The sequence below is a fragment of the Macrobrachium nipponense genome, chromosome 26, assembly GCF_015104395.2.
Source record: "Macrobrachium nipponense isolate FS-2020 chromosome 26, ASM1510439v2, whole genome shotgun sequence".
Lineage (NCBI taxonomy): Eukaryota > Metazoa > Arthropoda > Malacostraca > Decapoda > Palaemonidae > Macrobrachium > Macrobrachium nipponense.
This window is the reverse complement of record NC_087215.1, coordinates 62,293,406-62,320,097: the sequence shown is the minus strand read 5'-3', so window position 1 is coordinate 62,320,097 and position 26,692 is coordinate 62,293,406. Positions and strand designations below refer to the sequence as shown.

General features: G+C 36.4%; 1 protein-coding gene across 5 annotated transcripts in view; it reads right to left on the bottom strand.

Annotated features, from left to right (window-relative positions):
- Positions 1-26,692, bottom strand: part of LOC135200333 (RNA-binding motif, single-stranded-interacting protein 1-like) — a 264,070-nt gene that overhangs the window by 9,589 nt on the left and 227,789 nt on the right. For 4 of the 5 annotated variants that reach the window (XM_064228898.1, XM_064228900.1, XM_064228899.1 and 1 more), the window contains 6 exons: positions 25,135-25,193; positions 19,865-20,114; positions 11,942-12,179; positions 11,516-11,686; positions 9,636-9,737; positions 5,971-6,136 (listed from right to left, as the gene is read on the bottom strand). In XM_064228898.1, the coding sequence (XP_064084968.1) occupies positions 5,975-6,136; positions 9,636-9,737; positions 11,516-11,686; positions 11,942-12,179; positions 19,865-20,114; positions 25,135-25,193 (982 nt within the window). In that variant the 3' untranslated portion in view covers positions 5,971-5,974. The remainder of the gene's footprint in view (positions 1-5,970; positions 6,137-9,635; positions 9,738-11,515; positions 11,687-11,941; positions 12,180-19,864; positions 20,115-25,134; positions 25,194-26,692) is intronic. The other variant, XM_064228902.1, reaches the window with a different exon arrangement.

Sequence of the window (26,692 nt, the reverse complement as noted above, 5' to 3'; positions counted from 1 at the left end):
CGCCTGAACCGGGCGGTCCTATTGAGATACTTCCTCACTGCCCAGACCAGACATAAGAGCAGGTCCTGAGGATCGTTTGACCTGGCAATGGAAGGGATCGAGAACTCCACAAACCTGTCGTCCACGATTGAGGGGTTTTGTGTCTTGGCCACGAAGGAGGGCACATATTGAAAGAAGAGCTCCTTCCACCCCTTTGAGTGTGAAACCTTGTAGGAAGCTAAAGCCAGCAGGAATACTGTCTTCAGTGTTAGCTCCCTGCTAAGATGTCCTTGAGGGGTTCGAAAGGGGGCTTCCTCAGGGTATCCAGCTCTCTTGCAACGTCCCACTGTGGTACCTACCTTCAAGGCGCTAGGGGGCAAGACAGCTCGAAGCTCCTGATAAGCATCAACAGGTGCTGGAGTTCCCTAAATCCAGCCCTTTCAGGAGGAAGACTTGACCCAAGGCTGCCCTGACACTCTTCACAGCTGCTACCGAGAAGCCTTTGTCCAGTCTCAGGTGTAACCAGGAATTCTGCTATGTGGGGAATCTTGGCCTGCAGAGGCTAAAGACCCTTCTCTCTGCAACAGGCCCCGAATGTCAACCATTTTCCCAGGTAAACTGCCACAGAGGACTTCCCTAGGTACCCTGATATCTGCGTGGCACTCTCAAAGAGTAGCCTTCCTTATTCAACAACCGCTCAATAGTCTCAACCCGTAAAGGGATAGGGCCGGGAGACCTTTGTGGAACCTCTCGAAGTGGGGCTGCCTTAGAAGGTTCGGCCTGAGGGGCAACCTCCAGGAATCTTGCACTGCTAGGGCCTGGAGGTCCGAGAACCACTCCCTGTCTGGCCAAGGGCCACCAACGACATTTGACCACTTCTTGACCTTCTCAGCTGGTTTAGAACCTGCCTTATCACCCTGAAGGACGGGAATGCATACACATCCAGACCGTCCCACAGGTGCTGGAATGCGTCCTCCCAGACTGCTGCTGGGTCAGGAACCGGGAAGCAGAACACCGGGAGCTTTGCATTTAGTCTCATGGCAAACAGGTCCAGGGAGGGGGAGCCCCACATCCCGATCAGCTCTACCACTACCTCAGGGTGGAGGGACCATTCTGAGGAAGAGGGCTGAGCTCCGTGCTTGCTCTGGGGCCTCAGTTGGGGGACTTCCTTAGTCCTTCGCTGGCCAGGGTTTCTGAAGGCGGAAGTCTTGTATACGATGGAGTCCTGGCTTGCCTTCCTCCACTGTTCCAAGGACTCTTCTACGACCTGATTTGGGAAGAGAGAGACCCCCATCAACAGGGAGTTCCTCAGGGCCTTGGCCTCTCTGTTGGGGAGGCTCCTGGGTAACCTGGCCAGGACCGCGTCCCTCCTCTGGAGTACCCAGTTGGTCCACTGAGTGATGGACTGAGTGGTGAGGAAGCTGATTGATCTCCCACCTGACAGGGCCAACTCCTGAACTTCGCTAGTTCAACCTCGTCTCTCAAGTAGTCGTGCTCGATGACGAACCTGACTACCACCCCAGACCAGAGGTCAAACCAGGAGGCCACATGGACCCTAGCCCAAGCTGTGGCCTCCATTGCCATGGCTTCAGGCTGGGGAAAGGAGACTAGAGACTAGACCTGCCAGCAGCTTCTTCTCCAACAAGCCTGGTGCCAGGGAGGTAAGGGCCCCTTCTACAGACTTGGGGGCCACAGTGAAGCCCTCCGGAGCATGGTCTCCTCTGCCTGGCCTTGGCTGCCGGAAGGAGCTGAGAGCCTGTGGGACCTCAAGGAGTTCCTATGGCCTGCCACCACTTGGTCCTCGTGGGCTAGTGCCCGAGACATGTTAACCGCCGGTGGAAGGCACAGAGAGGGCTTAGATTCTTTAGGACCGCCCAGGAGGAAGTCTACTGCAATGGACCTCCTGGCGTAGGTGATTCTTGGCCCTAATCAGGGCTAGGACTTGCCTAAAGGTGGACCCCTTGTCCGTGGCGTCCTGTCCTTCTAAGGCGCTCTGGAGGGCGTCCTGGACAAATGCCTCGTCCTCATCACCTTCCAGATGGCCAGAGGGGGCCTGCGCGGGCGAGGGGGGAAAAAGCCGGTGGCTCAAGGCGAATCCGACCAAGGACTTCCGGAGGGGACGGGAGCTCCCCTAAACAAGGAGCCTTGGACCGAAGAGGTGGGGCTGCCATGGGGCACCCACCAGTCTGGACTTGCCCCCCGACCCCGGCCGGCGAGACCAAGCTGCTCTGCCTCCTCTGCTGGGCAGAAGGAGAGGGAGGAACGTCAAGGAAGGGAGCCTGCCTGGTACGAGCAGCTGTCACGGGGCATGCCGGTACCAAGGTGGGACCCACTGTGGCCGCAGGTAGAACAGCCGGGGGAAGAGCACAGCACCCCTCCTATGGAGCCGTCACGGGTGCCACGAGTTTGGGGGCCCTCCGCGGGGACCAACTGGACGAGGAGTGGCGATGACCATGGTGGCGTGAACCATCTCGACAGCTGCCGCTCCTACTTCGACCCCTGCGGTCCTGGCTACGACATGGAGAATGGGAGTAGCGGCCTAAGGAGGAGGAGGAACGCGCTCAACTCCTCCCAGCACAGCGCCTCCACTTTGCTCTCCTCCTCTTCCTATGGGAGAAACTATCCGAGTCAGTCTCCTTTTGCTCTTCTTGCCCTTGGACCAGGGGGAGAGGGTCTGAAGACCAGCCCAGTCTGGGGAAACATCCACTGGGGGAGCTTCACCTTGGGGGAGCATCCTGGTCCTCGGGTCTGACCCCCCGGGAAAGAGTGGGGGTATCTCCCAGTCCTGGAAATCATCCTCCTGGAGGGGGGATCTGAAAGGGATCCTAAGGGAACCAGACCAGGACAGGAACTCCTAAGACCCCGTCGGAAGGGGATGGAGCCCTCTGCTCCGTGGCCATGCGCACTGGCGTGGGGTGAGCTGTGGGCCGCTGAGCGGGGTGAGCCAAGCTCACTGGAGTGGAGAAAGCCTCGCTACCCGGAGTGAGGAGAGCTGCACTCCCTGGAGCGGGGTGCGCCGTATACACTGAGCGGAGAACCAACGCAAACACCTCAGCCTAAGGAGCGCCCCACAGGTTGAAGCGGGACCACACTTCTCGCAGGAGGCCATCGTCCCTGGGCAGCACAACCTGTACAGTAGACACAGACTCTGCAATGGGCAGAGGCCCAGGAACGAACTCACCTAGGTCCCCTCGCTGGATGGGAACAGGAGAAGACCTAGGCAGACACACTGGAGAAGGGACAGGCCTCGTCGATAAGGGCTCCTCCAAGCGAAACTTCTTCGCTAGTGACCTGACTTTCTTCTTCTTCCTCTTGATCAAGGCCAACGTCCATTGGAAGGGAGGCCAGGAAACACACTCTGGACACGTGGACTCAAGTTGAGCAGGGGCCTCCATGACACGAGTTACACAAAGAGTGGGGGTCGATCTTTATCAACGACAAGAAAGCCCCACATGACTTATCCTCTGAAGGGCTGGACATCGGCGTTGAGGAGTGTTGGGCACCATGATAGAAAGTACACACACGCACATACACACACACACAAACATACACACACGCATGGGGGAGAGAAGACTCTCACACATAAGGGAAACACACAAAGGAAATCGGGCCGGCACACAGACAACGAGCTGATGCATGTAGACAGGTCAGCAACCAGGAAAGCACTGAGGAAGGAGGTCGCAGTCGCATAGCCTCGACCCTCAAGGTATGTACCTGGCTAAGTGTGGAAGGGGTAACCAGATTTTCTGGTCGTTACCAGATTGACATCCAGGATTCTCCTATTAAGTAGTTCGAGGTAAGTATACGGCATCGGAACCACTGTTGATTTTCGTTTATGCAATAAAAATGCCCTCAGCGCCATCTACTAACAAGAAAAATAACTAAATTTTGTTTGCAAAGCTATGTATTCAAATGATATTTCAACTTGAAAACACTTCCTATAACAAAATAACCTTCTCCAACATCGATAGAGTATCTTGAGATTTATTTGCGCCAACTAGAAGCAAGAAAATCGCTCTGATCTGACTTCAATGCAGCAAAATAAACTTACCTCGCAATCATCCTCAGCTGATTTCCAAACCAAAACACTGATTGCTATGTTTGTATTTTATAATACAAACAAATAGTAATATGAAATTACATACAATATTATTGGCTGCAGTCCAGTAAAGCATAACTTTTTAAAAGATCCACGGAAAAGATGCATCCATTATGTTTGTATTTTATCCTACGATACTAATATGTGATTATTACATACTTTAATCTTGTACCTCGTGTTTGATGCAACCCCCTTAAAATTAGCTCCAAAAGTCGCATGGTACACGAGTATGTATGTATGGTAATGTAATGTTAATGTATTATGTGTATATATGTATATATATATATATATACATATATATATATATATAGTATATATTATATAATATATATATATATATATACTTACATATATATATAATATATATATATATATTATATATATATATATATATATTATATATATATATATATAATACATATATATACTTCATATATATACTTACATATATATATATATATATATATATATATTATATATATATATATATATATATATATATATATATATATATACACATACATACATACATACATACCATACATACATACATACACACACACACACACACACACACACCACACACACACACACACACATATATTATTAATATATATATATATATATATATATATATATATATATATATATATATATGTATATTATTATATATATATATATGTATATATATGTAATATATATATATATTATAATATATATATATATATATATATATATATTACACTTTATACACATTCACACACATACATATGTCAAGTTTTATGTTTCACCAAAAGTCACTGAAAACCAGCAGAAAGTTTTATCAGGTGGGGAACCTGCAGAGGAACTGTGAACACTACAGGACACAACATCATTTACAGAAATGCTCCTCTAGGTCTGCAACATCAAGATTAATTGTCAGCCTCAGCCTATTCTTGAAACACCAGTATTTAACTGATGAACAATAAGGAGTCTAGTCTTGGACCAAGACTTATGATCTCACTCTGGCAAAATCTACTATTGCCATTCGTAAGGATACCATACTGCAGTCGAAGGGATGTCAATCTAGTAGGAGGTCGCAAAATTCCACTTCTGACACTCTACCACATCCGAGGCTCTTGACATAGGCTCAACAGTTTTGCAATGAAGAAAACTGCCAATGATGACACCACCACCTTTATTCTAGGGCGAGTTCCATGGTAGTCACTGGAGACAGGTACCTAGGAGATGCTCTGTACGGATAGTACGGTCTTGCTGAACTGGCAAACATGGATTCTCTGTTGTACAAGACCTATCCAATGGTTCACCTTCTGAGGTTGATGATGTGCATTCCCTTGAACATATTTTTTCTCTTTATTATACCCATTGCCAGTTAAGGTCTATCAATGTGAGATAGACCCCTTCTTGGAGCATCAACATATGCCATGGTTTTGACGCCAAAAGGGCCGTTGGAAATACGTACCTACTTAATTGGACAGGTAAAAATGAACAGGAAAACAACAGGAATTTCAATGAATATGTACAGCAGCCACATAAGGGGCAAGAACAGAGGTGGTTCCAAATTACACACAAGCTATACATAATTCTTTTATAAATACTATCAATATAACTTTAATCGATACTTAATCAAAGCAAAATGAAGGACACCAATGAGCGTATACTTCGAGAACGAGATGAAAAATTTAAAATGATGGCATAATTGTAATAAAGCACTAAAATGAAAATAATTTTCCTTTAAATTCTTCACTTTTGAAAGCTTTTGTCCTTCTGTGAACCAAACCTCACCCACTGAATGCTGAAGTCACATGTTCAAGATATCTATATTTTCATTTGTTTGTAAACAGTACAGGATATAAAAAGCTAAAATTGTTTCACAGTCTGCTCTTACTTACACTGTTACTTAGGTTGTGGTGGGCACTGAACAGGGCCAGGGGTCGTGGGGTAAGGCTGGTATTCATCAGGGGAGTGGGCAGCAGTTTCATCCATCATGGTCATATGTTGCATCATAGGTGCATATGGTGAAGCTGCATAACCCCCACTTGCTAAGTACCCTCCTTGCTGTAAATTTATGATTTTAATTAAAAAAGCTCAATAATTAACCTAAAAGAACAAGATAAAATAAAGAAACAAGAACAAGATAGAACAAAAGAACAAGATAAAATAAAAGGAACTTCCTATACTTAACTTAAATCTAGACACTGATATTCAAATTTAAGACACTAATGTTAAAAGTCACAATGATCAATTTCAAACTTATCATTGCCTTCAATACTGTTGCAAACAATAGTCTATGGAAAATTTCATGCTCTTGTCTTTCTTGTGATTAATTTTCCCAAAAATTTCCACTCCTTCCCACCCTCTCTCCTCTCATTTCTCCAATTTACTCTCATAAATATCAATCCCACAATGCTGACCTCCTTGGAAGATAATTTGTTTAAATTTTTAACCACACAAAGTAAGCTGGAATTGACAGATTTCTAAGCTAGCCAAGGTAATGGTTTCTTGGGTTAACATACTCAGGCACAGGTGAGCAATCTTCAAGGATTACTAAGATTACTTCATTTGTCCTCCTTTTCCTGCTCTTCCCTCCCACTCTTCCTTATCTTGCTCTTCCTTTTCCTCATTAAACAATTATCTTTCATCTGCTACTGGTCTGGCTTCCCCTATTTTATGACTCACATTTTCTCTGATCCTACAATAATCTCTATAGTTAGATAAGTCATAGTATTCATAAGAGCTCAGCTGATGATAACATCTGCTATTCTCCATCCCCCTTTCAACATTATTTCATCTATATATTGAACTTCCACAGTTTCCTTTATGGTATTGATTCTAATCTTGCTTAGCCTAAAAAGTATCCAATTTGCTGCTCTTAGTCTTTCACTTAATTCGAACTCAAGATAACCTGCACTGGATATTGTTCCAAGATATTTAACCATAATAACCCTATGCAGTTACGTCATCCTTTATTTTGAATTCAGTGTCTCTAGATAAATGAATATTCTATTGAGCAAACTTAATATATCATGAGGTGTTTTACTGATTAAAACAGCATTACTGCACAATCTAAGCATCATAACTCTATTATTACTCCAGGACTTACAGCACTTGGTCATCACATAAAATTTCTATAAATGTTTCTTTGCTACATAATAAAGACTTATATACAGTGGGCCCCCATATTCGAGTTCTCCGGAATCACAGATTTGGGATTTCCTGCTGGACCACATCTACCCATTATTTGTGGGAAATTCGCCTATTCACTGGGTTTTCCGACAAAAGTAATCACTAATTAGTGTATTTTGATGTTATTTTCATGACTAAATAAATATTTATAATACAAAAATGATTTATGAATTTTAAAGTATTTTTATTGATTAATACTGTATCAGTAAGTTTATTAAAATTAAATGATATCACATAATAAAAATAATTCTCCTCTCTCTCTCTCTCTCTCATGTGTCTTTTGCATGATAAATAAATGATTTAATATTTTCAAATATTAATATTAATGTAAACCGCAATATCATTTCATTAAAAAAAATACTATAGCAAATTAGCAAAATTTTAGCATATCAATTTTAAAAATTATGTAAGAATGAAGGAAATCTGAGTCTTCTCTCTCTAACTCCAGGAACTAAAACTGTCAAATATATCAATCTGAGTCTTCTCTCTCTAACTCCAGGAACTAAAACTGTCAAATATATCAAGTAATGTGACAGGAAGGGGAGGAGCTGTTGTGTTGTTGCCACTAAGTGTTCATGTAATTTCTCTCTCTCTCTCTCTCTCTCTCTCTCCTCCTCTCACTCTCTCTCTCTCTCTCTCTCGTCTCATCCCCTCCTCCTCCTCTCTCTCCTCCACCCTCCCATCCTCCCCCTCTCTCTCCTCTCCTTCCCTATCCCTTCACTCTTTAACTGAGACGAGAGAATTTTTATAGTATTTGTACTATATATCTATTAATACTTTCAAATAATAAAATAATAACAATAATATAACTGTATTTACAAAATGCATATTATGTGATGGTATTTCAAAGAAATACAAGAATCTATCCATTTCACTATTTTAAATAAGGATTCTCTCTTTCTCTCTCTCTCTCCCTTTTGCCACGCTGGAAGTGTTGGAAGTATTTTCTGGAAGAACAGAGAGATAAACACTCTCTCTTGCTCTCTCACTTTCTTTCTCTCTCTTCTACTGAGATGAAAGAATTTTTATGGTACTAGTATGTAATACGTATGTTTATTGATATTTTCAGTTTTTAATAATAATAATAATAGTTACAAAATTTGTGCATGCTATTATTTTAGAGATAAAAATAACGTTTCCATTTCACTTAAGTAAGAATAACTCCTCTCTCTTAACGAGAAAAGAGAATTTCTATGGTAGATGTATGTGTTTATTAATATTTTCAAATAATAATAATAATAATAATAATAATAATAATAATAATAAAACTGTAATTTCAAATTAAAATTCTTCCCTTTGTCTTTCTCTGCGTCCATTTCCCTACCTTCTCTCAACTCCAGAGGAGCTCCGAAGCTGTCAAATATGTCAAGTAATGTGACGGGAGGGGGACAGTGCAATATAATGGTCAACAATTTTAATGGTTTTTATGCAACTCTCTATCTCTCTCAGTGAGATGAGATAATTTTTATGGTACATGTATGTAATAAGTTTATTATTAATATTTTCCCATAATAATACTATAATATGTATAACAATAATAATTTAAATGTAATTACAAAATTCATATGCAAGTATTTTAAATACAATAATCTTTAAATTTCATTCTTTTAAATACTGTAATGCAACTTTCTCTCTCTCTCTCTCCACAAGATAACGTATGTAATAGTGGTAACTTTCTCTCTCTTGGCTGCAAATGTTAGAAGTACGTATATACCTTTAAGGGCACTAATGTTTAAGATTACTTTGAAATTATATTAATACAATCTCTACGATTAATACAGTAATATGAAAATAATTCAAGGTAAATTTGATGTTGGATGTTACATAAGGTGTTTCCATTTCTTCCTTCTTTTATCTCTCTCTCTCCTCTCTCTCTCTCTCTCTCCTCTCTCAGCAAAAGAATTGATAGACAAACAAATAGTTACTTGTTCAGCACTAGCTTTCTCTCTTCTGAAAAGATATATGTATTTATGGGAGGGGAAGAAGTGTTACCTATAGAAGTTCATTTCAGTCTTTTGATATTGTAAGGAGTTATTCTCTCTCTCTCTCTCTCTCTCTCTCTCTCTCTCTCTCTCTCTCTCTCTCTCTCTCTCTCTCTGTTATTGGCTGTTTATATATTTCTAATGGTAAAATGTTTCATATGACTTTGAAATTAAATTAATAATACCAATTCAATGGTATATTTGATGTAGGATGATACTTTAAGTTTACATTTGATATTTGAACTTTCAAGATATGCAGATGTAATCAATTTTAGAGGAGAGTTCTAACTATTTACAGGTTTAAGCTATTCGCGGGGGTGTCTGGTACCCATCCCACGTGAATACGGGTGGAACACTGTATATATGAAAATTCTTAAAATTAAACTTACAGAGCCAGGTGTTAGATGCAACTGTTGCATGTGAGTTGTCAAAGTTGGTATTACAGGCGAATAAGGAATTTGGCTAGTGTCCATTGTCGTCTGCATCATTTGCTGGAATTGATAAGAAACTTCAAGTTACTATACCAAATAAAATACATTTAATACATTATACTATTATGATCTACAAATCTATTTATCTTATAATTATTCAAGCATAAAGGAGGCAGAAGTTGATGTATAAATGTTTAACTTTTTGCAGAAAGGACCTTTTGAAAGCTTAAATACCCAGCCTTGGCAGTAGTTTGCATTCCCATATATCAGTCTATCTACCCATCTATATATCTGTCTTTCTATCTATCTACACACACACGCACACACACACATATAAACAAGTGTACTTTCTTGTGATTTTCACTGACCCTGAATTAATTGCTTGACCTTGTAATTTTCAGTGATCTATTACTCCTTAACATATATACATATATAATATATATATATATATATATAATAAATATTAATATATATATATATTATATATATAATAAATATATATATAATATAATATATAATAATATATATATATATCTATATATATAAATAAATAATTATATATATATATATATATAATATATAAAAGAGTAATAGATCACTGAAAATTACATGGTCAAGCAATTAATTCAGGGTCAGTGAAAATCACAAGAAAGAACACTTGTTTACATTAAGTACTTCTTATAATTTTGGTAAACTTACAAATCACATACAATATATGTAGTACTATAGTACATTCAAATCAGCCGTGCATCTGATGTCTAAGCCACTCCCTTACGACACTCCTGATTGGCTGTTGATAAGCCAATCTCAGGGCTGGAAACTCTCAGTCTCTCTTGAGAGTTCACACAGGCATGTTCCATCTCTCCTGAGGGATACGACTTTCAAAAGTATCCCTCAGGAGAGGTGAAACATATATCATGCCTATGTAAACTATCGAGAGAGACCGAGAGTTTCCAGCCCTGTGATTAGCTTATCAACAGCCAATCAGGAGCGTCGTTAGGGACATAGGGACAGGCCTAGACATCAGATGCATAGTTGATGTGAATATGCCAAAGCAATGATTGTGTACACTGTTTACTAGTGTGGGTAGGCCTTCAAGAAACTAGCCTTACTAGCAAACAAAGAAACAACAAAACAGACCTAAATTATGACATACTTAGCAGACGTAAATAAGTTACAGTATTTTATCATGAAATTCTAATAGTATATGAATAATCAACCTTGTTTATAAGCAAGAGCATGGCTAAATTAGTGAGATAAATGCTTGCAAAATTTTAGTGTTACATCAACAATGTAGCAAAACCAACTACGGTATATCATACCCTTAGTTATTTCAAAGTGTAAACACCTTTAGATATTTATTATTTGGGTTATTTCTTTAAGGACAAATTGGAACATAAAAAGTGCAAACTTCTCCTTTTCCTTGCGGATGTTTTGAAAATTGTAGCCTTCGTTCAATTTCCCGTCTTCACGTACTATATGTAAAGCTACAGATAATAGTTCAATATAGTTTCAGTTTCTTAGTCTCTAACAAAGCTGAATGTGAAAATTAATTTTTCAACACTTATTTCCAAAGACTATATTTATAGCGCTCCATAATATTTCAATCACCAGAAAGCATTAAAGCCATATTTTTGGTTAGGTCAACTGGTCTAGAATACATAATGAATATATATTAAAACCACCTTGTTCTGTTTACATACAGGAGCTGGTCAGAAGTGGAAGAGGAACAGAGCAAGTATAATTGAAAGAAAATGTGAGGGTGACGTAAAGATATGTCAAGATTATGTCCAACTACAACCTTATGCACTAGCAAGCACACAAGCGACTTGACTTACAGACGATACGTCCATATGCTGCAGTGTTTGAGGATGCATAATGTAAAGTGGCTGGAGCTGATATGGTGGCACCTGGGACGGGGGATACTGCCGGAATGTACCGGGGGCTACTGAGGGCATTAAGGTACCATTTTGGGGAAGTAAAGATGGCTGTTCATACACTGGAATAGGCTGCGAAAGAAGTTAGGTCACATTAATTCTTTTTTTAAAAATTAATCTAAGTTATCAAATTCATGAATCAGAAACCTTATGCAAATAAGAAGTACCAGTATGTATAGAACTAATAATATTTATCAATACCATGGGACAAGAAGAAAGGAATTTTTCCTCTTAAATGTATGTGTCATTAACCCACAAGAGCTACTTTACAATAAACCACAAACAATCTATATATTTGGTAGGCAAAAATAAAACCCATCTTCCTACCCAAGGTAAACCTGTAGATTGGGGAGAATGTGCTGCAATCATTGTAAGTAAAAAATTTTTCATCAATGAGTCACTTACTTCAGAGCGTTCCCAACTAGCTTGATCCTTAGTCTTATACTGATTCCGTTTTTTATTACCAGAGTCGGCAAATTTTACTAAAAGGGCTTCTTTCGCTCCCCTTAGTAATTTCTTGTTAAAAATTTGAATAATTAATTCACACTTTTCTCTACTCTCCATTCTGAAAGGCAATGATAATCATGTAAGTGGCAGTTCATCATAAAGTATACAATTCAAAATTCATGTAAATATTTATGAGCTCAAAATAAACAAAAATATTTTGTGATAATTCATATTTTTCTTAAAATAAAAATACTCAAGAAGAATATGTATGTACTTTTTAACTTTATCCCAAAATTTTTTGGATAAATTTGCTTGGCAAACAACTAATCCTAAAATACAAATGCATATCTTACTGAACAAGATATGTAACTGAGCCTGTCTGCTTCTCATTTCTTAAGAAATATTACTTGGACTCTTTTCTTGGACTTCACCTATACTAATACAGTAGAGCCCCAGACCTCGATGTTAATTCTTTCCAGAAGAAGCAACAAGATGTGATTTCGTCGAGATCTGAATGAATTTTTCCCATAAGAAATAACTGAAAATGGATTAATCTGTTCTTGACCACCAGTTATTACCCTAACCTTGCCTTTTTATATAAAACATTACCCAAAAATACACATAAATTATAATTAAATAAGTTCAGTGTTAAATAAAATATCATTCAATACACTTTCTTCATTTTTAAATATATACTGTGGTAAAAAACTGCCCTCCTAAGCACCCCCAATTCGGCCATAATACGATGGTTGACTGAACGCCATAAGCTAGGCTAGGTAAGGGGTAGGCATAATTATTGTTGCCAATAATAAACATTGAAAATCAAGTCTAATTCTTACAGTAGATTGATAAAATATTAAATATAAGCCAAATAATATTTATTATCATAAACTTCAGAAAAATTCCCTAAGTTAAGTCGCTAGCTAGTGCGTGAGCAGCCGTAAACAGACATAACAAACCATCATACAGTCTACCGGAATACTGTATACAAAATAACTTTAAAATATCTTTCAGTACATGTTATGACATTAAATTTTTTCTCATAAAATATCCTTGTAAAATAGGGGCACTTTTCATAGGCGCTTTGTGCTTTATGTGACATCATTATCGGCGGAGTAATACCCATTGGAAGTGGATCCTCATAAATGTATTCCTTTAAACTGGAAAGAATCCCGTTATTAAGGATAACTGGGGAGCTATCAATACCACCAACCTTTTACGTAATTTGATCATAAAATACCACCAAGAAAATATTGCCCCTTAGTAAACAAGGGTCGAAGTCCAGCATGACTGGGAGCTAAGAATTACGAGCATTGTAACTTTTGTAAGTCAAGCACGTCTGGGAATTATGAATAATGAGCAGACTGCAAAATGTTTTGGCAGGCAAAAGCACTGTCTGAAACTGACATAAACCCAGCTTTCTTTCGTAAATTAAGTTCCATTCGGCTATTCGGCATCTAAAGACAGTGATCATGTTGGTAAAATGAAATCAGCTGATATTTTGAGGACGTAAACAAAACCAGAATGCAAATGGCAGATCACTCTGTTTGTATTATAATTCGATATAGTAATAATACATGCAATATGATTAGATATACTAAAACAATGATTTTATTAAAATTAACATTATTCTCAATACACAAATATTATCAACTTTTACTAATGAATATGTGTCAGCGTAACAACCTCTCTCTCTCTCTCTCTCTCTCTCTCTCTCTCTCTCTCTCTCTCTCTCTCTCTCTCTCTCTCTCTCTCTCTCTCTATCTGTGTGTGTGTGTGAGTGTGTTTTAAATTACAGATGAAGCAATTGTAACCCTGCAGTACAGACATAAGCAACAAAATCGAGGAACAGCTGACTGCTGACGTCATTTGCTGTCACTATAAAAAGAATAAGAAAAACGCACAGGCGAAATTGACGTTCAAAACTAGCGAAATCACACTTAACGCTTATACAATCCCAAAAGTATTTAAATTACATATCTTCTACCAGCCAAGTGTAATAGCAATGAAGATATCGATAACTCAATCAGCCGATATTTTGAGAATGTAAACAATATCGAATGCAAATAACATACTATTTCAAATTATCATTTTCTCCAGAAAATATTTATGTTTAGGCTTATAGACCTTTTTGGTTTTTAGAATTATGGATAGAGATCCTACTCTTGTAAAAAAGTGAGAACTTGCTCATCCTAATGTCTAATTATGGTAATTATCCATGGTAATTGCTGTAATTAACTGTTTTTTTTACAAATGTTTTGTTTACAGTGTTGATAGTTTGTTGTTAGTTGTGACTGTAGCCAACTACTGACATAACTATCGACACTTCAAGGGTTAACCTATCATTAAAAATCTCACAGCATTTTAAGGTTGTCACAGAATGCCTCTTAAATTAGAATTTTCAATAATCTTAAGTTCAATTGCGGTTCTTACCGTTTTCCTCACCAAATGAGCATGGGAACAGCCTATTAGCGGCGACTGACCGAACCACTTTTGTTTACAAAAATCATATGATTCCTTGGGTCGGTTTCTGGATTTTTGGTTGAGCTCAGATGCAACATTTACTCAAAATTTTCCATTGAAATCCGATTATTTCGAGTTCTAATATGATCGATGTCCGGGTTTCTACTGTACCTTAACATGTGTTTACATATGTGCAAATTACTGATCATCCTAAACTTGAATACAATATTAATCATGTCTGCATTCTACTGTGGGGAGCAGGTCAGGAGAGTAACCTGGCTCATTTGAAGAAGCCACTATAATGAGTCTTGTCTAATAAGGATGGATATAGGCTAAAATATTGAAAAACTTGTAATCCACGTATTCTGAAATATAAATCTTATAGTCCTTAAAATTATGAAAACTAGATTTTTTTTATATTTCTACATATACAAACCTTGTCAGTTTATATGTTCTTGAACTGAGTATTGTGGAGGAAAAACATACAGTCACCTTCTGCATAGTGTTGGGAGTGATGACAATCACCATAAAGTAAATAATCAACAGCCAGGGTTTTGAGTTTTGAATCCTTGATGCACTATACATATATGGCTTGAATTTCATGTTAATGGATCCTGTGGGCTTACTCCGTATCAATTGAGTTCAATTTCTGAATACTAACAATACCATGACTAACATTTAGAACACAATTAACCAAACAACTGAAAATGGCATCAGAAACAAGTTGAACTGCAAGAAAATACGGAGAACCTTAACCCGATTTCATCAGGGAGACACTAACAGTCCACAGCTAATCTAGCACTGAAAACCATTGATGCACACCCACTACCAAATGAAATACACATGGTACCCTAACGATGATAAAAAGCTGACAAAATAGTGCTAACAGCCCTATAAACATCTGGCTCTAATTGTGTTGTCTTCCTGAGAGGTATTTTGTGATGAGATAAGGTGAAGCAAGAACTGGTGAAAATTGTCGGTGTGGAAACCCATCAACCATATGAAACAAGAATATATGACAATGGAAAAGGTAGCATGCAGACATACTGACTACTCTCTAATTCAACAACTTGCATTACATCCAGATTATCACACAAAAGCAATATTGCAAAATATTCTATAGTACTAACATTAACCTATTACTAACAGTAACCTATTCAAGAGCATTACAATAACAATGTGAATAAAGGGTACCCTTTAATCCAACTAAAGGCTGTCTCATGGATCTCATTAACTGATTTTACAATAGAAATATCAAAACAAAACTTGCCATTAACAAAGAATAAAACTCAACACTGAAGAACACCAATAAAGTTTACAAGTCTCTCAACAAAAAGGTTTACAAGCAGTCCCCAGTTTACGACGGGGGTTCTGTTCTTGAGATGTGTCTTAAGCTGAAAATCATCGTTAACTGGAGAATTGTTGAAAATTGTCAAAAATCCTAAGAAAACCTTACTTTGAATGCTTTGGGTGTATATTGAAAACCATGTAAACTGCATTTTTTACTGTGTTTTTCATAAAAAAAAACTTCACATATTGTTTACTGTATATACTATTGTAAGGTTTAATATTTAAATAACAATTTTAAGGCTAAAATTTTGGGACTGAACATTACATATGGTATAGGCTAGTTTTGTAAAAGTGCAAGAGTATGGCACTAGGATAAGCCGAGGGTTTGGATTTCCCAACAACAGACAATAAATACAAATGTTTGTTTTACTTATTTGAGAATCTTTTATTCTTGTTATGTTGTTTCTATATTGGAAAAGTGCAGACTTTAGGGACTAGTCAAAGCCTACCATATTCTTTGGATTTCCTGACGACAACGAAATCATCAAAGTAGCATTTCTCTCCACAGAAGTCGACAAACTTTTATTTTTGTACACTAACCCTCTTACGCCGAAGCCCTAAAAATCAAAACCTCTCCTGTATGCCGGCGCCGGTTTGGAGTGAGCGCGGAACCGGAAAAAATAATTTTTTCAAAAAATCACAGCGCGCTTAGTTTTGAAGATTAAGAGTTCATTTTTGGCTCATTTTTTTTTCATTGCCTGAAGTTTAGTATGCAATCATCAGAAATGAAAAATAATATCATTATCATATGTAAATAATGCGATATATGGTAGCGAAAAAAAAACAATTCATAGATAATTGTATTCAAATCACGCTGTGCAAAAAACGGTCAAAGCTAACGAGTTACTTTTTTTTTCGTTGTATTGTACACTAAATTGCAATCCTTTTGATATATAATACATAGTAAAACAATAAAAGCAACACCGGAAAAATATTATCACAAAATGATGTACGACTTCGTAACGAGCGGACGTAAAAAAATTTTATTTTCACAAAAATTCACCGTAATTCCAAATAATGTTCTAGAGACTTCCAATTTGTTTCAAAATTAAGACAAATGATTGAATATTACAATACTGTAAGAGTTTTAGATTAGAATTGCAGATTTCGACCATTTCGGACGAGTTAAATTTGACCGAATGTCGAAATTTTAATATATATATTTTTTATATGCACATATTTCGAAGATGGAAAAAGCTACAACCTTCAACTATTTTTTATTGTATTCTTCATGAATTTGCGCACATTTTGATATATGAAACTCTATAAAAAGGCTAATATGAAAACGAGCAAATATTAGGATAATGCCATGTACGTATTTCGGAGACTTGCGGCCGCGAATCGGCGCGCGGAGTGAAGGTAAATATATTTTTCAAAAATTCACCATAAATCACAATATTGTTTTAGAGACTTCAAATTTGTTTCAAAATGAAGAAAAATGACGGAATATTACTAGGCCGTAAGAGTTTTAGCTTACAATTGCGTTTTTCAACTATTTCGGTAGAGTCAAATTTGACCGAATGTGGTTTTTTTTCTATTTATCGTGATTTATATGCAAATATTTCAAAAAAAGAGAAAAGCTACAACCTTCAATCATTTTTAGTTGTATTCTACATGAAATTGCGCACATTTTCATATATAAAACTTTAGGTAACAGCTAATTTTAAATGGTGCAAACATTTCGACAATCGCACAAAAAAATTCTGATTTTTTCGGAAGAGTTACCGCGCGAACGTAATGTTTTTTTTTTTCATAAATTCACCATAAATCGAAATATTGTGCTAGAGACTTCCAAGTCGTTGCGAAATGAAGGTAAATGATTGAATATTACTAGAATATAAGAGTTTTAGCTTACAATTGCGTTTTTCGACCATTTCGGTAGAGTCAAAGTTGACCGAAAGTTGACATTTTTGCACTTAACGTTATTTATATGAAAATATTTCAAAACTGATAAAAGCTACAACCATGGGTTGTTTTTAGTTGTATTGTGCATGAAATTTCGCACATTTCCATGTATAAAACTTTATGTAACGGCAAATTTAAAAGGGTGCAAACATTAGGACAATCGCACGAAAAAATTTATCGGAAGAGTTATCGCACGAACGTAAGGAAAAAGTTTTTTCATAAATTCACCATAAATCGAAATATTGTGCTAGAGACGTCCAATTTGTTGCAAAATGAAGGCAAATGATTGAATATTACTATAAGATAAGAATTTTAGCTTACAATTGCGTTTCTCGACCATTTCTGTAGAGTCAAATTTGACCGAAGGTTGAAATTTTTGCACTTATCGTTATTTATATGAAAATATTTCAAAACTGATAAAAGCTACAATCATGAGTATTTTTTAGTTGTATTGTGCATGAAATTGCGCACATTTTCATATATAATACTTCATGTAAAGGATAATTTAAAATGGTGCAATAATTATGTCAAAGTGACGAAATAATTTCCGAGATGTGTCACTGATACTTTTTAGTGCGATAAGAAAGAAATTCGCGCTTGCGCGCCTGCGTAGCGATTGTAAACAAAACAACGCCTTGATCCGTGAACTCCCAGCATCCCCCAAGGCGCGTGATACAAAAGTTTTCGGCTGGTAGGCCTATAAGTATTTTTCCGCGAATTTTTAAAAAAACTTTTTTGAGCCGACGTATGATACGTCCAATCGGCATACGGGAGACATTTTGACTCGACGTTTAATACGTCCAATCGGCGTAAGAGGGCTAATAACGACAATAAATATGAATGTTGTTTTACTTATCTGAGAATCTTTTATTATGTTGTTGTTTCTACAGTTATCGCTCTTCTAGGCTATAATAAGCGCAACCTTCATTTCCCAAACGTAAACAAAGTATTAGCCATCATTTGTATTTTGTCAGCTGATATTTTTTTATTCTTTTGATAAAATGATGCTTTAAATTGAAAAACTTAGTTGTGTAATACATTTAATAAAAAAAAACAAATATCTGTGAATTAAATATCGTACAACAGAAAATTACTTTAAAGACTGCTCTCATCAAAGCTAGCAAATATTTTCTAGAATTCTTCTTCTGTTACAATGTTATTATATGTTTCATTATAGCTGTCAGTATCTCCATTAGATAAAGATAGATTAAAGAACAGAAATGAATGGTTATTATACTGTTTGGTAGTTTCAGTGGTTGAAGAGGGATAATAAAAATGTATGATTACTATACTGTGCGCTAGTTAAAAGTGGTTGCTTAGCAATCTTTCGGTTCTTGGTAGTGTTCACAAAACGATGTAAACAAAAGCAGGTTGGCAGCTTTTTTATTATAATTAATCAATAATTATTTGAAATGAGTATATAATGATATTTATACAAAGGTTAGAAGCTTTTTTTATTATAGTTAATTAATAATTATTTAAATTGAGTATAATACTGATATCTATACATTTTATAGGCATATCCTAAGCTTTTAGCTTCTAGTTTCAGATGTCAGAACCTTGCACTAGGCTACATTAGCAATTGCTAACATAGCCTAGGCTTACTGACAGAATCAAAACTCAACTTTATAAGGGATATGTGCTAAAATCCTAATATATGCAGTGAAAATGGGGTTGAACATTACATGAAGTCGAATATTACTCAAGTATATATGTACAGTACTTTGTCTTTTTGGAGTCATATTTCTTCTGTCGGATCAGGGTTGTAACCCTGGAACAGGCGTTGTAAACTGGAAATAATTTCTGATGAATATAATTGAAAAGCGTCGTTATGTCAGAACGTTGTACACCGAAACTGTTGTAAACTGGAGACTGTATGTATATAAATACACTGTCCCACACAACAGTGGCTCTCCTGTTACAAAATTATCAATTAATTACCCAATGTCTATCACAAACAGGCTGAGAGAATATACTCTTCTATCATGCATGGAAAGGTAAAATAGTAAAAAACCTATTGCCTCTACAAAACAATCTAAAATTATTTAAATGAAACAAAATGAATCCATCCAAAATCTTTCTTACCTTGCAAAACCAACACCTCTTGACTGTACATTATTGTCCCTTAATATTCGAGTAGATATAACCTGTCCATGCTGGGCAAGGAGTTGTTCCAGTTCTGCTTCATTCATTTGCGGTGGGAGGTTCGCAATATATAAATTAGTTGGGTCTTGCTCTTGTTGTTTGGCCATCTGCGCCTGAATGTTGGCTGCCTGTAAGCCTTTAACTGCCTTGTCAGCTGCTGCTGGAGACTCAAAGTCCACAAACCCATAACCTTTAAATTTACAACATATCTTATTAGGTTATTATCATTACTATAATAATTATCATTATCATTAGTTTAACTTAGCCAAAGTGTCTGTTCTTAGAGCATATTAAACTTTCCCTAATATAGAGGAATTTCTTACAAATCTGTTTTGTGGACATACTCAAAGCACTGAAGATTAGAAAAAAGGATTTATGAAATGGTAAAATATAAAAAGATTATTCTTTTAACCCTTAATGGACAGATCCAGTCATGGTGAGCATCAATATTACACGCCATGGATTTGAAGGAATCAGACGGTTAACTTTCCACTGCTTCTATAGTCCATAAATTCACTAATGGCAACCTTCAGACAGGCTAAAGTCAAGAAGTAGGTAGCTCATGAGCTAGTAGTGATCTTTACTTCAAGGGAGCAAGTATTGCCTCTTTCTCACATGACCTTATTATATATTTGCTCATAAATATACCCAGGGGTTGCTGTTCATTTTAATTCTTATCTTTTATGACAGTATGTCAGTTATAATTGTAATTTGGTAAGAAAAGTGCAAAGAAATATTAGAAGAGACATGTGTAATCCAAAAAAAAATACTGCATCTTCTAACTAAGCATATTTACATAAATATTTTACAAATAACTCACAATTTGTTACTGATTTTAGTTATCTGTTTTGATATTGTATGAGCTCTAATTATAATTTTACACAATAAAATATATATTAGAAAAAACATGTATAACTTGGTAAAATTTACAAATGTCTTGTAAAAGAGGCCCAACAATGTTTGTAAATAGTCATTTTCAACTTTTTTCAACTTTTTGTAGAAGGTAGGGAAAATTTATTTAGAATGTTTTTCTTACACCTTGTGCGTCTGCATATCTTCCTCTTTCCATTAATGTTTTTTTTTTAAATTGACTGACCTCAAAGTTCACCTGGCCTGGGGTGCTGCATATTGATTTTTTAGCCTGGCTCTTAAGGCTTAACCTGCACATCTTGGATAATGATGATGATTACCTTAATATCAAAACAGCTCACATTACCACACTATCACTTTATATAATTATGAAAACACTAATGATGTAAAGAACGAATTTTATTTAGTTAACCCATTTTCCAACATATGAGGCTATTTTCCAAATTTTTACTTTACTTTGATAACATTAATAACCAAATATTCTAACTGAATAAACCAATAAGAGAAAGTTACAATTCCTGAAAGAAAACCAATTTTATAATCTTAAGGTACAGTTGTAGAAGTCTGTCAAGAGAAATAGAACTTTGCTAACTCCACACTGCTGTAACTCTAAAGCAAATAGTACTTCATTCCATCTTAATTAAACTGAATTTCCTATTCTCACTTACAGATTCCCATAAGGTAAGTACGTACTTATATTAAAAGAGCTTGGATCTATAAATTGATATGATTTGCTATAAATACTGTTGTCTCATCTAAGTAATGATCAATGTTTTAATATAAGACTGAATAATCACAGTTAATTTAATCAGTACTAACTTAAGAAAAAAAAAATTTATTATCACTGACATCTCTGTTTAAAATAGACCACCATAATAATTCTTTCAATGCCATAAACAAATCCCATCCTATATGGTTTCCACCTATGGCATTAACTACTATCATTTTATGCTGACTAGTGGCATCTTTCAACTTTCAAGCTGATCTGACTTCACTGTGTGGTGTGTTTTTGTGCACAATGGAGTGGAATTGTAAAGTTCTTTTGAACTTGCTATGATTTAATATCAAAGTTCCAAGACACGATTTCTTTTCAAGCAACTGTCACACCTAAAAGTATTTCAGACCCTTATAAACACCCAAAATGTATTAAAGATGACATTCTACTAGGTAATATGTCAATTACTGAAAGCTAGACAACAGTTTGCTTGTCATTTTTACCTATTGTCAAAAATAGATTAGCAAAATAATGACAACTGGTAGGGAATAGTTTAAAAAGGATTTAGCAAGAAGACAACAGAATTTTGCATGAGCATTGTTAACTTAATGAGACTTACTTCCATTTCTGGAGAATTATATTATTAACTAGTCAGAAATCTATCATGAAGATGAAGGAAAGGAAAGTTCCCATAGAGGAAAGGGATGAACTCAAGGTAGTGGCTCCATATTAGTTGTAGTCATAATAATGGCTTGTACTCAAGGTCAGTTTGTGAAGCCTGGGATAATGAGGTTCAGTGTATAGCTCTGTACCTAATAATATGAGGCTACTTTCTTTGGGGCAGGAGTCATGAGCCAAAGATCAAGCTTACATAGTTTCTATCAAGAATCTGGCAAGAAGCTTGTATCATTAGCACAATTTAGCAATTCATCTCAAAATATCTTTCTGTCCACAGTAGCCATACACATAAAATTCTATGCATTAAGTATGAAAGAATTGGCAGAGGGGCTAGTAGATGAAATGAACCTGAGAAAAAAAACCATGAAGAGGTTTGGTACATTGCCAGTCTGCATTGAGACAGTAAATGCCAGGAAAGATGTTCACAAGTGTAGTACCTGAAGTGGGTGCGAAGACATTTAATTTAATATTATGTACCATATCCTATAACACACCAAAATCCATTAATGATGTTCAGTCAAACATCATAACCTTTTACTCCAACTGAACGACAAATCCTTATCCTTAATGTAAGCCCAAAGTTTAAAAATGTGGTGATGGAATGAAGATCCACAACAATGTTGCTAAGGAAAAGCATGAAAGGAGATAGTGAAGCATACAAGGAGAGAAGAAGAAAGCTAAAGGGTAGGTGGCACATGGGCAAGAAAGAATTGTTAGTAATGGAGTTAGAATCTCAACACAGCAGAAAAACAGAAAATATTCAGGATAGCAAAGTGACCTGGGAAAGATAGTCAAATGTAAAGGGGTCAAAGTAAATATATACTGTATATATAAAAAAAAGAAAATGGAGATATTAAAGTTGAAAATCTAGACACAGAATTTTGATATAAGTCAAAGTCAAAGTTGTCAATTTCAGTCCTCCCCTAGGCTATGAGAGGATGTCAGCCAGGTGACCCCAACTCCCCACCACGATGTCACTTGTGGTGGTAACCACTGGTAGACAGCCTCACTATTCACTTCCTGACAGGGAAGCAAACTCTAGCCCGAGATTACAAAACCAGAATGTTGAATGAAGACAATGGACATGAAGAGGCAGACCTCAACAAAATAAGGGAGACCACTAGAGAACTGAATAGCTAAGGAGGTTAAAAGGACCCTAACAAAGATGAAACATACTGAATAGCAAAATATCAGGTAGCATCAAAGCAAAAAAGAAAGCTGGAACCCATGAGAGTATATGAAAACCTCTTAAAGGAAGAAAAAGGAAATGAACTGCATAAAAATTATAGAAAAACAAGATGTCTTCAGTATGTTGTGAAAAACTATATAAAAAAATTTTTGGCTTCATGCTAAGTGAGATTCACAACAGATGCAGTCTTTATAATGATGCAACTACAAGAATGTATCTCACATAAATGAAGTGACTTGCCACATACTATTCGTATATCATTAAAAGCATTTTATTATCAGATAGATAAATAATTAAAGAGGCAATTTGAAGGCAGAAAGTACCAAAGAGACAACACATCAGTGATGTTACTCTGGCATAACAGGTGTGCACAAAAGTGGGTACCTAAGGGCTTCTATTGCAAATGACCTAGCGTTAACAGCAAAATATGAGGAAAAGGAGGAAGAATGGAATAGAGAGGAAAGGACTGAATGAAAAAATACTATCAAGGAAGTGGCCATGTGGCTGTTATGGGAAACGTGGAGGAGAATGAATCTGATGTACACTGAATGTAAAAGATGGTGTCATGAAAGATACTAAAATTTACAACTTATATGTATATTGAAGAAGAAAGGGGATTTGGGAATATATGGTGGTGATACATGAGCAAGTCTTAGAAGAGGTAGAGCATAACTGTTACCTTGGGAGCACAATAGTGTGTGAAGCACAAGAGACAAGTGAAAAGATGGAACATGAACAAAATAAACAGCCAGACTACTCATAAATTAACTTGCACAAGTGGAAAATCATACCATAAGGGAAATGACATAAGTTCCATATTTAGATTTAAGATAATGTTGATGGAGTAAGAGGTGGCTTGGACATGTTCTATGTACCACCCAAAGGAGAACAGTGCTTGACAGTGTCCTTTGGGCACTAAAAGTTGGTCGACCTAGACCCATCTGAATGAGAACAAGAGGAAAGGCTGTACATAAGTGATTTGTGGGAGTGAATGCAGAATTTCAGAGGCACTTCGTGGCCCACAGCACTGGATACCATGATAAAACCAAATGCTCCCCTTAATGATATCATAGGGTTTGCAAAACAGAGTTAGCCTTAATCGAGACTAAAATTGGTACAATGCAAGTTAAAGGTGTTGAATAGTAAGGTAGGACAAGACCTAGGGAAATACATTAAAAGAGAGTTCCTAAAACCAATGCAACTTCACACCATGGGAACCACAAAAATCAGTGCTGCACAATCTCATGTACCATGCAAGGAAAACTGTAGGCAGAATCTCTCAAAGAGGAGAAGCAGCAACACTAAGAACAACTGCATTAACCACTTTTTAAAAAATAATCCTGCTGTTGTATGATCTCTCCAAAAATGAGTCAATATCAGTCCCCTAATATCTAATGACATCAGGAACGTGTCTTGAGAGACCTGAATACAAGGTCATGGGATTGAGGAGTGTTACTGCTTAATCCACAGTTCAAAATTCAATTTTAGAATTAAACAACCAAAGCTAAATCATATATAATACTCTACCATAATTCCTTCAATTTACAACAGATGTAAAATCTACTCTTTGTATTTCATGAACTTTAACGTGCACATCAATGACCTACTATTCCTACGATGGTGGTTTAAGCTTACATAATTAAAGTCTTCAAGATTAACAGTTTTTGGCAAAATTCAAACTGACACTCCCAATCTGCTACAAAAATAAATGGTTTCCCTATTCAATAACAACTACAACTTGTAATATCTAAAACTCACCTTTGCACTTATTAGTATTTTTGTCTAAAATGGCCTTTGTTGATATGATGTTTCCATATCTGAAATCCAAAAATTTCTGATATAGCAATCATTTAGAATGTACGTATATGAGAATTTCTAACAAAGAGCAAAATTGTACTTTATCTGGTGCTGATCTCAAATGGATAAACATTTTGGGGGAAGTTACAATTTAGCAATATTTATCATTATGTTAATTGCCATGTACACTACAATCACAGTTTTACTTTTTAACAGATCTCACAGTGTACGTAATGTATTATCATATGAAAATCAAAAGCTGGAGCAACTGACAAAGGTACAGTAATTGGTGCCACAGTGGTGGTTAAGAAAAAAAATAGGTTACTGTGGTTTGTGGTGCCACTTTGTGAATATTAAACATAATACAATAAATCTAAATGCACTGTTGACACTAGAATGAAACCCTTGAATATAACCCTTCAATTTTACATACGCATTGGAGCACATGGAAAACATGCGCTTGAAGGAACAGAAAAACTGACAATTAGCCAAATCATTCAATAATCTAATAACTCTTTGCAAGGAATATGCATATTATGACATGAAAGTTCATACCAAAATTACTGCTTTTCTATGAGATTTCTATGAGCACACTAACTTTAGAATGTGTGTCAATAGCATCATCTTTCATAATATGCAACTTAAATGGATTATGCTAAATAAGATAAAAAGCAAAATACAACAATAATTAATCACACTTGGAAAACAATAACATATGCAAGCATCTTCTACATCTATCATGTAAAATAACTGTAGATAATTACACAAATTTGATAAAACTAAAATAACACAAGGTGAAAAAAAATTGTTTCAAGTAGTATTAGATAAAATACAGAAAAATAAATAAATCCATAAGTCTGGTTAAGTAAAATGGTTATCAATAGTAGCTGTAGCAATGTTTCGGTAATTAAATTCATCAATAGTGTGAATACTATGATATAAAAAAAAGCAATGAATTATTTCAATCATGAAAAAATTTGACAAAAAGAAAAATGATCTGAGAGGAACATGAAGAATTACCCATAATAGTGGTTGCTTACACTAGTCATTCAAAAAAATGTAGTTTTTGAAAGTGGAATATTAGTCCAATTTGTGGTCTTCCCAAATTCTGGACACTCCATTTCTTAATTAAAAGAAAATATCCTGCTACATGGGCAGCAGCATCAAACTTGTGCCCTTATTGATATTGGGTTTTACACCAATAAGGCCTCACTTCCCATTTATGTAAATGATGGGTTTGTATTAAAAAGACAACAAAAATTATTTAAAAATCCACATTTTCAAAACAAATCTATCATTTACATCTGCCTATATAACAGAATGAGTTGGAGGAACAAGTTACTTTAGAAACCCTTATTAATAGCCAATTAAGAGCCCAGGATCTCAATTAAGAACATCAAAGAACCCAAAGCTCTAATGTGAATGGAGTCATGATGCAAGTTTGAAACCCAGCAAAAAAATTCAACTTAAGTCTGTAGTTCCAAGTCTACACAAAACTACCACAAGATGAGGTAGAGGG